General features: G+C 35.0%; 3 protein-coding genes across 4 annotated transcripts; 2 read left to right on the forward strand and 1 right to left on the reverse strand.

Moving 5' to 3' along the window:
- Positions 1–950: 950 nt before the first annotated feature.
- On the forward strand, positions 951–6,327 carry LOC111801090 (probable enoyl-CoA hydratase 2, mitochondrial). 2 transcript variants are annotated; one of them, XM_023685070.1, is made up of 8 exons: positions 951–1,262; positions 2,254–2,423; positions 2,546–2,620; positions 3,688–3,778; positions 3,886–3,937; positions 4,372–4,517; positions 4,599–4,675; positions 5,977–6,327. In XM_023685070.1, the coding sequence occupies exons 1-8, from the start codon at positions 1,031–1,033 to the stop codon at positions 6,151–6,153; spliced, it is 1,020 nt and encodes a 339-aa protein (XP_023540838.1). In that variant the 5' UTR covers positions 951–1,030; the 3' UTR covers positions 6,154–6,327. The 2 variants fall into 2 exon arrangements, with proteins under 2 accessions (XP_023540838.1, XP_023540839.1); XM_023685071.1 differs by having other exon boundaries at positions 952–1,262; positions 4,414–4,517.
- Positions 6,328–6,964: 637 nt separating this feature from the next.
- Positions 6,965–11,673, forward strand: LOC111801092 (ubiquitin carboxyl-terminal hydrolase 3-like). The gene is made up of 9 exons (XM_023685073.1): positions 6,965–7,151; positions 8,015–8,146; positions 8,257–8,298; positions 9,018–9,123; positions 9,626–9,684; positions 9,901–9,975; positions 10,900–10,948; positions 11,086–11,162; positions 11,351–11,673. Exons 1-9 carry the CDS (start codon positions 7,077–7,079, stop codon positions 11,447–11,449), a joined length of 714 nt encoding a protein of 237 aa, XP_023540841.1. The 5' UTR covers positions 6,965–7,076; the 3' UTR covers positions 11,450–11,673.
- A 5,074-nt stretch (positions 11,674–16,747) lies between these two features.
- LOC111801091 (ethylene-responsive transcription factor 2-like) lies at positions 16,748–17,794 on the reverse strand. The gene has a single exon (XM_023685072.1). The coding sequence runs from the start codon at positions 17,708–17,710 to the stop codon at positions 16,847–16,849; it is 864 nt and encodes a 287-aa protein (XP_023540840.1). The 5' UTR covers positions 17,711–17,794; the 3' UTR covers positions 16,748–16,846.
- Positions 17,795–18,174: the final 380 nt, after the last annotated feature.

Below are 18,174 nucleotides of genomic sequence, written 5' to 3' on the forward strand. Positions count from 1 at the left end.
TAAAAATATGTTTCAAAATGTACATCGGTAAGAAAAAAATCATCAGAACGTTGAATGAAAAGACGACATATTTGGATGTTGTTGTTTTAGACTTAATCTTGACAAGTATCCTAATCACCGTCGTGTCATTTTAGGTCATTAAGGTTGATTTAAACCATAGATTTAAAACATTTATTTATTTTTAATTGGAGGAAAAGTCTATATAAATTGAGTTAAATTACAAATTCAATCCACAAACTTTTAAAATCGTGTCAAATATACCCTTAAACTTTGAGAAGCATTGATTTCAGATACCTATTCGGAATGAATCAAATTGAACCTACGGCCATTCGATTAACAGTCAACCGCTCTACCACTGAGCTACTGAGGAACAATGGTAAATTAGGTTTCAAAGAATTTAATTCTCATTCTCAACCCATAACCAATGAGTTCGAGGTTTCCTTCGTAACTCCCAGAACTTTTTTGTAGTGGCTCCGTTCCATTCTCATTCTCAACCCATAACCAATGAGTTCGAGGTTTCCTTCGTAACTCTCAGAACTTTTTTGTAGTGGCTCCGTTCCATGCCTCATTTCATAGATAATCTCAAAGTGGCTCTATTTCATTATATTCCATCCATAATCCTTCCGCATATTTTGACCAATTCAAAGTTAAAGAGACTAAATTTATAATTAAATCATAAAAATAAAATAAAAGATTAAAGAATTATGAGTTTTTGATATCCCAAATAATTAACTAAATTTATACTTAAATGTATTAAAAATTATTAGTTATGCATTTAATTCTAAAACAAAAGAAGATAAAGACTCTCTTTTTTATTAAAAATAATAATAATAATAATAATAAAAAAATAAAGATAAAGTCTCTTTTATCATATCATCTTAATCTAAAAAAAAATTTAAAAAATGATATCTCAAACTTTATTATAAATCCAAAATGATTTAATATTCCAAAACTAAAATTCAAAAATGTTTTGATCCAATCCGTTTTGTCTCATTTTCCCATATTCTCTCTCTTCGTCGCCGTCCAACGAATGGGAGCATTCAGAGTTCTGAGCAGGAAGCTCATCAACCTCAGCCGTCATTCACTGCAGAATCTTCCGATTCCGGCCAAACACCTCGCTCATCCATTTCCAGCTTCCAACTTTTCCGATGGCTTCAAGTCGTTCTCACATCCATGGCAGTATTCTCATTGCAGAACTCTTATTTTGGAGTCAGTTTCTTCTGAACCGGTCCGGCTTCACCGACTTTCCGACTCCGATTCTGGTAATTTCTGAGCTGAGGTTATGAAAACCTTTCTTCAATTTTATGTGCTTAGGTTATTTCGATTGCTGATGTTTTAGGCTTTTGTTGTGACTGTCGCGATTTTGCTAGTTTATGGTTTGGTGATTAAGTGATATTCCCTTGCATTTTGGTTTGAGAGGCGAGGAGCAATTGTGTACTTGTTGCTTAATTTAAGGGGATGATTATGCTCGTGATTAAATGATTCCTTATCCTTGTTTCGATGGGTACTTTCTTGATGATTTGATTGTCTGCAACATAACTCGTTAGAGGGTGTTTGCATTAACTTATTATACGATTTTGAGGCCAAAAATGTTCTTTAGGAGTTTAGATTCTACGGCAACAATTATCTTTTAACTAATCAAATTGATTTTAAATCATTTTTTGTAAGAAACACCCTAAAGTTGTTAAATCAATAAGTGATTGATCGAAGATCACTTTAAATTTTATGTTAATTGTCGTTGTTGAATCATTTTTAGATGTAGTGAAGCCAATTGGTATTTGTAGAATCATTTTTGGATGTAACACAACCGAATAGACTTGTGATTGAAATCATTATTCTGAAAGGTAATCAAACACCCAAAGATTTTAAGGAAAACTGTTTTTATCGAAATTGTTCTAAGAGAATATTAAATTATATAGTATGCCAAACTCACCCCAAGAATTTTTATAAATGGTTACGCACTCTTCATGCATAAACTATACAAATTCTCAGAACTTTTTCCTGAAAAGAGGGTGCTGATCAAGTGGTGTTTCACAACATTATGGAACTTTCTTTTCTTCTTCTTTTGTTTTGGTTCTTGAGTCCTTTAAAATGTTCTTTATGCTTTTACTAGGGTGGCTTAAACTTTCATGGGTTCCTTTTTTCTTCATCAATAATGCTATCTATGATCATTTCCTTTTAAGTTTCTTGACTATTTTTGGGGTTGCTTGCGTTACATTTGAACGGAAATCCACTTGGGTTTATCGATGACAGGAATTGTCGAGGTACATTTAGACAGGCCTGAGGCGAAAAATGCCATTAGCAAGGAAATGCTGAGGGGATTGCGTCACGCCTTTGAATCTGTTGACTGTGATCCATCTGTCAATGTTCTGATGATCCGCAGCACTGTCCCAAAGGTGTTTTGTGCAGGTGCCGATTTGAAGGTATTCTTGTTTTTCCAGCTGGTTTATATTGGAGCAATTTGGTACAATCTTCAACAATTTGGCTCTCTCAGTATGGCATGGTCTTTAAATTCTCCCCCCTTCAATCATTCTTTTAAGTGCAGGAGCGTAAGAATATGACAGCATCAGAAGTGCAATCCTTTGTCACCTCACTGCGGTCTGCATTCTCATTTTTAGAGGTAGATTGTTATTATATACCTACCTACTTGCTTTGAAATTCTATGATTGATTCGTATAATATTTGAACAAAGATGTCTTGTCAAGTATATAATGCATCAGTTAGATGCACATAAGTTATTATCAATATTCAGACCCCATTGAACTTTTGTGGCTGATGCTAGTATCCTTACTCATCACTTAGGATATGTTATTAGATTCTTCCATGGCTTTGAGATCTGATTCATAATGATTCCACAAATAAATATAGGCATTATACTTGATTTTTTTTTTTCCTAAATACTTCAAATGACAGTTTTTAGAGTTTTATTTAATTGTCAATGGATGGCAATGTGAGATCCGACATCGGTTGGAGATGGGAACGAAGCATATCTTATAAGGGTGTGGAAACATTTCCTTAGTAGACGCGTTTTAAAACCGTGAAGCTGACAACAATGCGTAATGGGCTAAAGCGGACAATATCTGCTAGCGTGGCCTCAGGCTATTACAAATAGTATTAGAGTCAGTCACCGGAGAGTGCGATGCACTGGTCGAAGTAGGGATAGACTCTTTCCACAGTAGATGCGTTTTAGAATCGTGAGGCTGACAGCGATACGTAACGGGCTAAAGCGGACAATATCTGTTAGCAGTGGGTTTGAGATGTTACAAATGGTATCAGAGCCAGACATCGGGCGGTGTGCTAGCGAGGAAGTTGGCTCCCAAAGGGGGTGGATTGTGAGATCCCACATCGGGAGAGGGGAACGAAGCATTCCTCATAAGGGTGTGGAAACCTCTCCCTAGTAGATGCGTTTTAAGACCGTGAAGCTGACGGTGATATGTAACGGGCCAAAACGAACAATATCTGCTAGCAGTAGGCTTGAGTTGTTATAAGCAAAGTCTACAATATGCTCACATGTTTAAGGAGCTCTATGTGTTTTTAACGTGATTAACTTAATAATTTGTCAATGTTAAGAATGCAATACTTATCTTTCTCGATCAAATCTTGTTTCAACTTTCACTTTGAAATATATTTACGTTTGTTTTCCAGGTTCTTTTGTCAGCTGACATGATCTAAATTTATTTTATACAGGCACTTCGTATTCCTACCATTTCAGTAATTGAAGGAGCAGCACTGGGTGGCGGACTTGAAATGGCGCTGGCATGTGATCTTCGGATATGTGGTAATTAGTTTATTCGATTATTTTGTAGTTAATTAAATTATTACCATAACTCTTGCTATATTGGATGGTCTAGTTATTGTAACTCAAATTGTTAAACCATAATCCAGGGGAAGATGCCAAACTCAGTTTGCCAGAAACCGGACTTGCTATCATTCCTGGGTATGTAGTAAATCCTTCCGTATCACAGATGAAGTTTGGTAGCTCACTTGAGAATAGTAGAAAGAAGCTAACATGAAAATTAAAGTTTGATGGCTCTATAACTTAGTATAAATATTAAAGTGTTGATGGTGGAAGCTGAATGATATCCTTCAATAATATTTGTAGAACCCTCATCCTATGTTAATGAACCCCTTGAACCCTTCTGTAATAGCTCAAGCCCACCGCTAGCAGATATTGTCCTCTTTGGGCTTTCCCTTCCAAGTCTCCCTTCAAGGTTTTTAAAATGCGTCTCCTAGGGAGAGGTTTCCCACCCTTATAAAGAATACTTCGTTCTTCTCCCCAACTGAAGTGGAATCTCATATCCGTATTCTCTTCTCAATTATAATATTAAAGTGTTCATATTAATATGTGGTATTAACATGAATCTTCTCCAGTATGTACGAAGAGATTACACGTGCTGAACGTGTTTTTTGCAGGGCTGGTGGGACTGCAAGGCTTCCTAGGCTGGTTGGGAAATCAATAGCAAAGGAACTTATATTTACTGGCCGTAAGGTCAGTGGCAGAGATGCTATATCTATAGGTAAGATCGCCAATATTTTTATTTTTTAGCATCATTTCAGTGTTTTGTTAAGGAGAAAAAACGTAAAAGTTCATGCTTTAGGTCTTGTAAATTACTGCGTCCCTGCTGGTGGAGCTTATGTAAAGGCACTGGAAATTGCCCGGGAGATAAATCAGAAGGTATGTAGAACATCTATATTATTAACTTTCTTACTATCATGCTGACAATTTATGTGTGTGTTACTTCCCTAATTTAGTCTTCTAATTAACATTCAATAGAAATTATGATTTTATTCGTATGATTCCACTCATTCGATGATGATCATCGGATGGATTGAGAGATTAAAGTTGTAATGGCCCAAGCCCACCGCTATCAGATATTGTCCTTTATGGGCTTTCCCTTTCGAGCTCCCCCTTAAGGTTTTTAAAACACGTATGCTAGGGAGAGGTTTCCACACTCTTATAAAGAATGTTTTGTTCTCCTCTCCAACCGATGTAAGATCTCAGAATCCACCCCCCCCCCTCCTTTGGGGCCAGCGTCCTTGTTGGCACTCGTTCCTCTCTCCAATCGATGTGGGATCTCACAATTTACCCTCCTTCGGGCCAAGCATCCTTGCTGGCACTTGTTCCTCTCTCCAATCGATGTGAGATCTNGTAAGATCTCAGAATCCACCCCCCCCCCTCCTTTGGGGCCAGCGTCCTTGTTGGCACTCGTTCCTCTCTCCAATCGATGTGGGATCTCACAATTTACCCTCCTTCGGGCCAAGCATCCTTGCTGGCACTTGTTCCTCTCTCCAATCGATGTGAGATCTCACAATCCACCTTCCTTCGGCACCTATCGTCCTTGTTGGCACTCATTCCTCTCTCCAATCGATGTGGGATCTAACAATCCACCCCTCTTCGGGACCTAGTGTCCTCGCTAACACACTGCCTAGTGTTTGGCTCTAATACCATTTGTAACGGTCCAAGCCCATCGCTAGCAGATATTGTCCTCTTTGGGCTTTCCCTTTTGGGTTTCCCTTCAAAAATTTTAAAACGAGGGAAAGTTTTCCACACACTTAAAAAGAATGTTTCGTTCTCCTCTCCAATCGATATGGGATCTCACAAAAGTTGTATCCTACTCTTAGTTTCAGACGTCGTAGAGATTAAATGAATCATATTGTGCACCTTATGTTCCATCCTTGAAATGAGCAGTGCTATAAAAAGATTCCTAAACCCACAAATTCAACACCTATTTCGTATTTGGGCACCTGAAACTTATACCTACAATCTAAATACAGTCATTTGGTTCCTAGGCCTCGAACTTCCCCTAACGTGACATCGGTTCGACATCCCGTAAATGAGTTTATCAGTGAGTTTCTGTAACTCAGATGTCGATTCAAAGATGGCACAATCTTCCCCTCCCCGCCCCGCCCCCCAAACTTTGGCCGAGTATGCCTAGTGCCAAACACCCAATTCATTGTTGAGCATTGTACTAACAGGGTCCACTAGCAATAAAGATGGCAAAGCAAGCGATCGACAAGGGGCTCGAGGTCGGTCTGGAATCAGCTATGGAAGTAGAAGAGGAGTGTTACAAAGAACTGTTGAACACGGTAGACCGATTGGAAGGATTGGCCGCCTTCGCCGAGAAGCGAAAGCCAAGGTATAGAGGAGAATAGAACTGTTGTTTCCTCAATACAATGTGGTTGCCTCTCATCTTCATTTTACTTCTTAGAACACAAGAAGAAATGCAAGCTTTGCATAAGTGTGATGCCTCATTGGAAACAAGCTTGGTTGGCATATATCAATTCTACATCAATAAATAAATTAAGTTAACAATAACCTTACCAAAACTTGAAGCATTACAATTTGATATTGTCACCTGTAGTTGATGCACAAGAAGATACAATTTGATTTGAATGCAAATGTTTTCACATAAGAGTCGATTTTGATTTGGTATGAGTTTAATAAGGGTGAAATTGAGATCGTTTGGTTGAACGTTTTGTTTAAAATATTTGAAAATAAAATGTCTCAGAATAAGATATTTAGGAATTAAATGATTCTAATTATTAAGATGTCTTAAATAAAATTTATGGTGGTGTTACTTTCAATTTTTATTACACTACCTTGGATAATCACTTATATAAAATAATTTTAATTAATAATTAATGAATTATAAATAATCAACAAATAATTAGTTATAATTATTGAAAATCAATTTTTTTTATTAGTGCAAGTTAATTTATTATAATTAACTAATTAATTATTTTTAAGATATTGTTATCGTATTGAAAATTATATAATATAAAATTGGTATAAGTTGTCCACACTTGAAATTTTGACACCAATCTTGGGCTCATGGGCTTACAATAAGCAATTTGGGCCTGGGCCTTATTCCCTGTGTTTATTAGTGGACCCGATTCAAGGCCCATTAAACGAATAACATTTACTCCAGAACGTATATATACATTGAACCAGCCGAACGTTGTGATGTGTCGCTGTTGGATTGATTTCGATCTGAAGCCCTAAACGAGCATTGAAGAAGCTTTTAGCCTTCCATTTCTGTAATTGTTGTGTACTAGAAGAAGCTCCGAAGACGACAATGGCTACCATAGACGAAAGCCCTTCGGCTAAGCGATGGCTTCCTCTTGAAGCTAACCCTGATGTTATGAACCAGGTATGATCGTTTTGTTCTAACTTCACTTCTAGATTCGAGCTCTGATTAGTGGAAAAAGAATATGGAGGGTCAGAATTGAGGAAGAATGTGGTTTTCTGTCTTGATTGTGGAGTTTTCTTCGGATGGGATATAGTTCTTTGCTGTGTCTGTACGTTTTCTTGTTGTATATCTATATGGTTTTTGTGTCTGTTTGTTCATTTATTTTTCTTAGTTGTAGAACTACGTAAAAGCTTACTGACCGATTTTATTTTTTATTTTTTTATTTTAAATGAGTTTACTGTTTTCTTTCTGGAGGTAGCGAATTTCTGCTCTGTGTGAGCGAGGAGCATTTTGTTGAAGTATGAAAAAAATTCGGAAGAAAATGTGGAGAATGTCTTTTTGTCAATTTGATTCGTTATTTTGGATATGAGTTTATGATTTCTGACTAATCGGAACTTCTTCGTTCAGTTCAAAAAGCTTATTTGACTAACCGGGATTATGTGCTTGATTCAATAGGTCTCAGGGATGTTTTAATGCATACTACATACCCTGTTAGCCAATTAAATATTTTAGCTTAGGTCACTTTCGGACTTCATATCCGTAAGGATGGTGTGCCTATGTTATTTGCTTGATAGCAACCTTTGAAGTGATCATTTTCTTTTCCTTTCCTTCAAATCTTCTTTTGCTACCCTCTCATCAGAAATAATAATAATAATAAGGTTAAAGTATGAGTTTAATCATTGAACTTCTAGATTTGTGTCGAGTAGGTCTGAACTTAATTTGATCCCTAGAGTTTCAATTTTGCATTTGAATGTTTATTCAAGTTGCAAAAACTTCCATTTTACATCTAGTTTTTTACAAACTTCTGTTTTGTAATTGCATAGTTTCTTTGGGGTCTTGGTCTTCCCGAAGATGAAGCAGAGTGCAACGATGTTTATGGCTTGGATGAAGCACTCTTGAGCATGGTGCCTAAGCCTGTACTGGCGGTTCTGTTCCTTTATCCCATAACCCAAAAGGTTTGCAGGCAAAAGTTTAGTTTTAATGACGTTTATGGCTTGGAAGAATTCCATTGGCATGTAACTAAGAAGATGATCTCTCCATTGGATAAATGTTTTAATATTTTCAGAGTGAAGAAGAGAGACTGCAGCAGGACAAAGATGCAAAGAAGGTAAGTACGAGTGCAGTGACAAGTTTGCAAGTGTATTCAAAATTACCACTATGCTGGACCTTTTAGACTACTTTTTCACCTCTATCTCAGTACATTAGGATGTTTCTGGTGTTTGTTTGTGTTTTGAAGGTTTTCTGTCTATCATAATATGTTTTACATTTTCCATCAGAAAATTGTGGAGAATGCTTTTAAGAGTGGGTGATAGATGCTAGAAACAGAAAAATGTTTCTCACAATTCATATTCACATAAATTATGGTAGTCTGACTGGTTGCAGATTTTAGCGGAGAGTCTACTTTTGGTGCATGTTATAGTTTTCTTAGGCTTAATATAAAAAATACTCTTGAGCTTTGCCGTTTATTTAAAAAATACTCCTATTTTTTCAAAAGTTATAACATTATTCTTGACCCTTGAAGTAGAATATTCATTAGATTGTTGGACAAAAAGTCTACACAGCAGAACACCGTTCTTTTCAACTTAATCTCAAGCGTCACAGTTACTGCATGTCGACTTTTCATTCAACATTCTAGTAAATTTGTACTTCAAGAGTAGTTTTGAAACATTTATGAAATGACAAGGGTAATTTTACCACTTTTTTTAAAATAAGTTCAGGGGTATTTTTGTAGTTTAGTCCTTTATTTTATTTATTTATTTATGTTAAAAGGTTTCTCATCTGTAATCCTTATTTAACAAGGTTATTTCCTTTCTGTCGCGACTCTAGGATCATAGTGATCGAGTATACTTTATGAAACAAACGGTTGGCAATGCCTGTGGAACTATTGGACTTCTTCATGCCATAGGGAACGTTACTTCAGAGATCAAGCTTTGTAAGTACTGTGATACTATCCAGTTTAATGTGGTGAAATATATTTCTTAATTGTAGTGAATATTAACACAGTTACCCAGATCAGATTGGGTAACATTATTATCCTCTCCCTTTTTCTCAGAGGCCTTTATCTTGTTCTTTTGTCGTATGTGCACTTGTAGAGTAAAGCATTGTTGACTAAGATGAGAAGAAAGCTATTTATATTCGAAGTTAAGCAGAGCACAAATTAAATATGAAAGTGAAACTAAGAGTTATTTGTCCTGCTCATTCATATGTCTGATTTGGTTACCTTGTCCAGGTTTACCACAGAGGTTTAAGTATCCAACTTCAGTCCTGTGACTGGCCATTCTCATTTTGATATAATTTGGTTGAAGTTTTATTAGTGTCTCTACTCGCCTGCTTGTTCCGGGATTCCACAGTGATTACTTTGATTTTGCTATCATATTATTTTAGTTCTCTTACATTTTTTTTTTTTAACTCCTGTGCTGTCTTTACGTTTCAAGCCGAGGGATCATTCTTGGATAGGTTCTACAAGTCTACCAGAAGCATGGACCCAATGGAGGTTCGTTCTTTTTACTATATCTGCTTCCTCTTCTCACTCCCCTCCTCCCTTCCCACCCATCACCAAAAAAAATTCAATAGAGCAAAGGGCAGATATACCTTGAAAGTGGAGGAAGAAAATATAATAATTCTCTGCCCATTCTTTGCCCAGTTGGTGTTTACCCAAGAATACTTTTCCGTTTTGCATCTAATAGTCCTATGCTGTTCACTTTGGTAGCGTGCAGTATTTCTCGAGAAAGACAGAGAAATGGAAGTTGCACATTCGGTAGCAGCTACTGCTGGAGAAACGGCGGTAAGACTCTTTTCAAATTAACTGAATTATGGTGGAGAATAAGAAGTTTTCTTGTTTTCTTTGAGCATACTAAGAATAGATAGATATACCTTCTTGAGGCTGCCTACAGCATGTAGAAATGAAGCTCCGGCACTTGATTTTTCTTTTCCAGATAAAGCTTTGATAGCTATCCTCTGCAATAGGAATTTCATATATCTACTTTCAGTGGTAAAAAAAAGCCTGCCTTTTTTTGTTACTACAGAAAGAAATGATGTTTCTGCATTTTATGGGTATAAATTTCATGTGAAAGAATAGGTGCTTTACAAGGGGAGCTGAATTTCCTACAAACGTCATGATTACCTATTTACCTTGCAACGAAACCTAGAATTTAACAATTAAAATTGTAGATGGTCAGTGAAAATGGATATATTTTTCAATAGTCGAAGACCTAACAACATAGGGGTTGGTTGTATAATGGAGGAACTGAAGATTTGAAGCTTTGGACAGTTTAAAAAATGAGGTACTGAATATGGAGAAGGAATGTTGCTGCATAACTTTTAAAAAGCTAGTTTATTTGCATGAAGGCGGGTATGAACTTTCAGCCCTTTTACTGCATGCCTCTCATTTACAGAATGAACATTTAAAAAATAGAAAATCTGTACAGGTTATTGGTTAAGGTGAGTGATGGATCGTCTGGCAGATATCTGATAACAGGTCAATAAGGGAGCTGATAAACATTAAAATTAACTCATTAGACAAATGTCCGTTAATTTCTCACTCTTTTCTCTTAATTCTGTTCTTGATTTCTAGTCTTTTTTATTTTTCAAGTAGTGTTTTTTTTTTTTTTTTTTTTTTTTTTTTTTTTTTTTTTTTTTTTTTTTTTTTTNTTTTTTTTTTTTTTTTTTTTTTTTTTTTTTTGCTCATCTTTTCTTCCATTACTGGCAGCCTCCAGAAAACGTCAATACTCACTTTATCTGCTTCACATGTGTGGATGGTATGAACGTCTCTCTCTCTCTCTCTCTTTCTCTCTCCCTTCCCTCCCCAAGGAAGAAAAAGTGCTTTCTGAATTTGGGTGATTATATTTTTAAGAAATGATGTAATCTACATTATCTTAATTGTTGCTTTATGCAGGGAAACTTTATGAGCTCGACGGGAGAAAGTCGGGACCAATATCACATGGTGTATCATCCCCTAGCAGTCTATTAGAGGTAAATACTTGTTCTGAACAAACCTCCAGGTGTTTTAGCCATTAGAAGAATCAAGTGTGAAAGCAAAATATTCTTTTTGAATCACTTTGTATGTTTGTCGACCTTCCATCTTGAATATGTTGGCCCAATTAACTGAATATTACACTTCTCTTCTCTGCATTTTGATGAAATGATTGATAAAAACACAGGATGCAGCTGAAGTCATAAAGGGCATGATCTCAAAAAATCCCGACTCCCTGAGCTTCAACGTCATTGCCGTTTCGAAGAAAGTTGGGGACACATCTTAAGGCGAACAGGTTCGATCTTACTTAGTCTTACATCAATGACCAACTCCTAGGCCTAGTTTTCGCCATTTCTATTAGGAATCATTTACAAGTAGCCACATGAATATGTATGTGAATCTGTTTTGCCTGAGACAAACAAGGTGTTCACCACTTGCATTGAACTTTCTTTTGTGGTTTTAGAATTTGCTATTTGACAATAGAAAAGTTGTGTTCATTGCTTACAAACATGCATATGGTCATATTGATTGTATAAGTGACAAATTGAACCATAAAAAGGTGAAAATGGGAATACAAATCCTGCCAAAACAGACGTAGATGACTGTTTAAGATATGTTTAACAGTATAACTATGTTTAAAAATCATGTTTGAAAAATCACTTTACACATCTTAAAGCAAGATGGAAACTAGTCAATATACGACTTGGATTCACGCTTACTCGCACCCTCTATAGCTAATATCATTATACCATCTTATGGCCTGTAAGTAGGACATACTACCTAGCTTAACTAAATCATCAATTATTTAGCTTTCCTCTTAGCTGGGTGCATATTAGAGTATATTTCTATTCAACTAACCTTCACGACGAGAATACTCAACTTAAGTTCCTGAATCAGTAAAATCTTTAGAGATTTTACCCTTATAGCTACGTTCATCAACACTACAAAGCTTGACTTTTCGTATACACGAGTTCTATAGTGTTATGGTTGATTCTCTTTACTAGTTTCTCCAAATACATTTTTCTTGAATCAATAGTTCAAAATGGCGAAAAGTCGAAAAAGTCATTTCCGTGATGTGGTACTTTTTGCATATGTGTTCTTTTAATTAAAATAATATGAAATTACAAAAATGCCCCTCTTTTGATTTTATTTCTTTTCCTTCAATCAATTTTTGTTTTAATATGTTTTCCAAATTTGGGGAATACACCTTATCCTAAACTGGAATCTCCAAACCCACTACTTCTCCCTATTCTTAGTTCTCCACCTTGTTTGTCATTAAGATATCACTTATAAAAGCTATTAATATATCACTTATAAAAAGCTATTAAATGCAAATTCATTAGGGTTCTACTCTAAATATTCAAACCAATCATAGAAATCATAATATTTAACATAAACCAAAATAAATAAAGAAAAAAAAAGTGTCAAAAAGTGGAAGATAAGAATTCAAACCATGTGGGCCCCCGAGTACCCCACAGTTCCTTCACGTGCAATGAACCTTTTACTTTTGGACCTAAATGTTGGTCGGAAATTACCTCGAAACTCAAACCCTTCTAGAAGCAATTACATAATACATATACGTACAACCAGGTGGGGCTCAGCTGATTGAAATTTATAACTCATTTTAGAACTGTTTCGTTAAATTACAAATTTAGTTGATGAACGTTTATGGTTTGTACTAGTTAAAACATTAAACTCTTAATATTGTATTTATTAAGTTTCTGAATTTAAAAAGATGTCTAATATTCGATTTTATGTTCAATAAATTTCTAAATTTTTTATTTTATGTCTAATAGAATATGGATCCCTTTGACATTATGGATCTTTTTGAGATTAAACTTGTAATTTAATTTTTTTTATATCAAAGTTAATAAAATACTATTTTCATCGTTGATCGTTTAAAAAATCTAAACAAAATAAAAGTAAAAATTTGTCCTCTTGAGAACGTCCAAAAATCAAAGTAAATATTTTAAAAGTCTAGCGAAAAAATAGAATAAAGAAATATATTTATATTATTAGTCAATGTAATAAGGGACCAATAATATTTTCATTTTATAAAAGTTGTTATTATTATTATTATTTTGAGTGCAAAATTTCAAAATTTTAGNGTGCAAAATGATAAACTTATTTATTTTTTTTATAGAAATGAGTGAAAATAGACAATTCAACATAGGATGACAACTAATTTCACTTTATTCTAAATTTTCAACCAAAATAAAGAAAAATTGTCGGAACCACTTTAATATTATTCTATTTCCAACTAAAATAAATAAACAAATAAATAAATTTGACCATAAATAATAAACTAATATATCTAATTCGAATAATATGAGTAAATATTTATGGAAAACATGGTAGGTAGACAATCTACCTCGTACTTTGTTTGTATTGTCTCTTTTATCACTCAATTTTAAAAAATATTTTTTACGTTTTTTTAATATTTAAATTTGTGTATATTTTCTCTCAATTTTAAAAAGTGTACTATATTTCTAAATTTTTAATTTTGCGACTAATAGATCCATGACGTAATTAATATTTTTACAAATTTTACAAATTATTTACGGGACCTAGAGTTTTATGGCATATAAAATTTGAATTTAAAAAAAATCAATAGAAATTGAAAATTAGTTATGGATGATATCTATTAGATGGAATGATTTTTTTATTACTGTCGTGACCATATTTTCCTATTAAAGAATAGGGTCGCCAATATAGGCATGATATATTCTTTAAAATTACATTGTCATAAAACAAGAAGGCAAACTATAAATGACGGGAATTTAAATAAATAAAACAAAGGCTTGATCTAACTTAAGGGCTACCAAACTCACATGAACGAGACTACCCTATTCATCGTCATGTTCTTTATCTGAAAAAATAAGAGTAGCACATGAATTGAGTATTTTAAGAAATAATCAATAAGTAACCTCACTGTTTGAGTCGAAAAATGCGAAAAATAAAAATTGATATGAAGGGACCTATCCTTATCAAAACTTCATGTCATGACCTTAGGCTGCTTTCAAGTTCGGACAAGGTTGAATGTGTAGTACTTTCCTACACACGATCCTCCCACGTGCACATAGACGCACCAAGCGAGCTCGTATACGTACCACTGGGTCTGGCTCGTCGGGCTAGTGCATGCTCATGCTACCGGACACCATGGAGCAAAAGGGCCTGCATAACATCATGGCAAACATAAATGTTGTAAGGTACACTGATATGAACCAAAGTATCTCAATCATGCAATATCAATGTCACGTTAGAAGAATCAAGTTTCATTTATGTAACAAAAGTTTCAAGATATTTCAAGTGGGGCGTTATTTATTCTTAGATGACTACAAATTTACGATGGACGATAATTTAAAGTTATTGTATTTCATTAATGTATTTTAAGACTTTTTATTTACAAAGTTACATTTACATCGTAGCTAATTATAGTTATAAAGTATACACAGTGGCTAACTATGGCTCTTGAAATATCTCATAAAAGGTCAAGAGTTTCATTTTGAGCCTATATAAAGTCATGTATGTTATCATCGTAAAAAAAACTTTAAAAATGTAGTAAAATGAGCATTTGTGCTTTCCTTTAGCCAATGACTAAGTTTCCTTACAATTTTATATAGTTTATGTTGCATGTAGGTAGAATCATTCAAGCTTGATATGATCGATCTTACTGTTCTGGGTCTGATAGATCCTCCATTTTCTATTCCTTCGATGGAAGGTAAAAACGAATTCCATTGTGGAGCCGTATGCACTGCACAAAGGATGCCTGTACGGTTGTTAATCCTATCTTTTTTATTCTCTGACTCATCATGATCATGCGAGATAAAGAAAACCATTTATTAAATCATCAGGGTAATGATCCATCAACCTGCTAGTTCTTTTTACGAGGGACAATTGATCCTGGAAGCGGGAGATATTTGATCAATAAGGTAATCTGAATTTTACTTTCCCTTGGAGTGATTCTTTATCATTAGGGCTAAGTGTTCCTACCTTTCATTTACGTTAGATTGCAAGTTAGAATCATTCAAGCTAGACATGATCTATCTTGCTTGTGGAGTGATACGAATCTTAAACAAGTGTTATTGTCTTGAGATATTCGATCAGTAAGGTAATCTGAATCTTACTACCCTTGTAGTGATTCCATATCATTTGGTATAAGAGTTTTGCCTTAGGTTGATTCCTTATCATACACGTTCGTACCAATCATAATAGAGAAGTAGCTTGGTGCATATGACACACAAAAATGCACGAGGTTCTCATAGCTTAAACTCATGACATGAGTTAATGATGCCAGTCAAAACTCCATTTAGTAACAACATAACGGATCTATGAATCATGCATACATAATTTCTGTCAAATCTTTAGTTCTTAACATAGTTTATATGGCGTATAGAAGTTTACACATCATAGATTATCTACATCATAAACATGATCCAGTTTATAAACATGGCATAACACAACATAGCATAACTTAACATAATTTGGCATAACATAGTATAACATAGCATAATATAGTATCTCAATCATAATTATGACATATGTAGGGGGCACGAAGCATGTGCCATCATATATGATAAAATTCGTCGAACGAACCCAACAGTAGAATCACTTACTTGATTGGCCTAAGTCAAAGTCACTATGCTCCTTTGATGTCAGCCTAAAACAACTCCTTGAAATCTAATTCTACTAAAGAGTCCCACCGTCATAACTTAGAATTCTACTTATGAAAATTGGCTCACGTCCGGTCTAAAAGAATCTAAATTTAAATTGGGTGAACAATAGTTATACTAACCTTAAACGCCTCAAAAAGTGTTGAAAACGTCTCCCAAATAATCAAACATGGTAGAAAATAGTCTAAGCATATGAAAGTCGAGCTTGTTTAGTCGAAAATGGAAACAATCGATATATTATGTATTTAAAGAAGAAATGGAAACTAATTGAACCTAAAATATTAGACATTAAAAAATTTGAAATTTGGTTAAATGATTATGAGAATATTAATAATTGAGATTTAAAAAATTAAAATGATATTTTATGTGAAGTAAAGGGATTGAAACACAATATTTAATTTAATTGTGAGCGGTTTAAACAAAACCGGTGCAAATGAAAAAAAAAAAAAAGAAAAAAGAAAAGTCAACAGTCAATGTTTTGAAAGTCAACTAAATGTGGTGGGAGACTTGACTTTATCGAGTGTATTTGTTAAAAGAGTTTTTATTTAACACGTTTTATATATTCTCCTTTCACACTAACTATCCTTTTTTTTTTTTAATAAAAAAATTAATTAAAAAAAAAAACAAACAAAACATTAATAATTATTTATTATTATTTACTTAAAATAAATGCCATCCCATTTTAGTTTGATTTCTCAATTTTAAAATATTTATTTTAATTATTAAGATATACATTTATATTAATTAAATCGATGAATTAATTTTAATTGGTTCAATTCAGTTCCAAATTAAATAATTTAATATTTGGTTAGGAGAGAAAGAAAAGAATAGAAAATTTTAATTCAAAGGGATTTTTTTTTTTTTTTTTTTTTTTTTTTTTTTTTTTTTNGGGAAATTTTATATTTTTGAAAAATCCCAAAGAAAATCTACCAATCATATACCTAAAATATGGTCTCAAAAAAAATAATTACAATAATGCTCCTTTCTCACTATTATCATTACTCATCCAATCATTGCTCGCCACTTGTGTACTTTGCCACGTCAGTTTCCACTTGTATTGCATTGGTCCCCTCCCCTAATTGTATCGACTCCGGCGCAGCTTGAGCCGTCGGCATTGTCGTGCCGTCTGTCTTCTTCCGCCTCTTAGGGGACCCACTCTCCACCGACGTACACGAAGAAGTGGGCTCCGGTGACGACCGGGACGACGACCGTTTCGACGTCACTCGAACCGGGTCGGGTTCACCAGAATTAACTCGAAGCGGGAAATTAAGAAGAGCTTTAGAGCCGCGCATCCGATAAGCGGCTCGGTCATAAGCCAACGCTGCATCCTCCGCCGTTTCAAATGTCCCAAGCCAAACCCGAGCCCCATTTTTCGCCGGATCACGAATCTCCGCCGCAAACTTCCCCCACGGCCGCTGCCTGACTCCCCGGTAATGCTTCCCCTTCGCAGGAACAACCACCGGCAACGGATCTGCCACCGCCACCGCCACCTTCGTTTCGATAACTTCCGGCGAGATGTTCACCGGCGGGAGAATCTCCGGCTCAGGCTTGACATCGGAAAAACCAAAATTGAAAGTCTCCGGCAAGGAAGATCCGAGCGAGGGAACCCAGCCGAACTGAACAGCGTCGTGGAGAACTCCGGCGAGAACCATGTCCTCGGAATCATCCTCTCTGAGAGGCAGAGCACCCCATTTTTCAGTCAAACAAGGGTACAAGCTTCCGAAACTGGAGGTCCGGCAGAAAACAGGGGCGGTGGCTCCGGCGACGGCGAAATTCCCACATCGGAGAGAATCAGAATCTACGAACAAATGGCGGCGTATGGATTCGAGAAGAACAAAATCCGATTCAGAGCTATTACTCTGTTCGTACATCATTTCTAAATTTGAACCAAAAATCAAATCTTTTTGAGATAGAGAGAAATGTAAATCTGAATGAAACTGAAGATTTGGGGATAGGAAAGCTATAAATAAGTAAAGTAGATTCATGAACTTCAACTATGTGGACTATTTTTTAAACATTAAAAAATAAAATATTATTTTAAAAAATAATAATAAATAAATAAATAAATAAATAAATAAATAAATAAATAGCGGATGTGGTTTTAAGAGGGGAAGGGGTTTCTGAGAAGCTGCAGAAAAAATGTGCAAGTTGTGTGAGGGGGAATTTAATCACGTGTGAAAATTGGGATTTGGATTAGGATGACGCCACCCCTGATTCACACGCCATTTGTCGTTTGTCGGCATGTGCGTCACCCTCTGTTTTCCACTTCCCTTTTACATCGCCGTTTAATTCCATAAAATCGCCACTTTTTTTCTTTTTTCTTTTTTTCTTTTTAGTA

The sequence above is a fragment of the Cucurbita pepo genome, chromosome LG08, assembly GCF_002806865.2.
Source record: "Cucurbita pepo subsp. pepo cultivar mu-cu-16 chromosome LG08, ASM280686v2, whole genome shotgun sequence".
Taxonomy (NCBI): domain Eukaryota; kingdom Viridiplantae; phylum Streptophyta; class Magnoliopsida; order Cucurbitales; family Cucurbitaceae; genus Cucurbita; species Cucurbita pepo.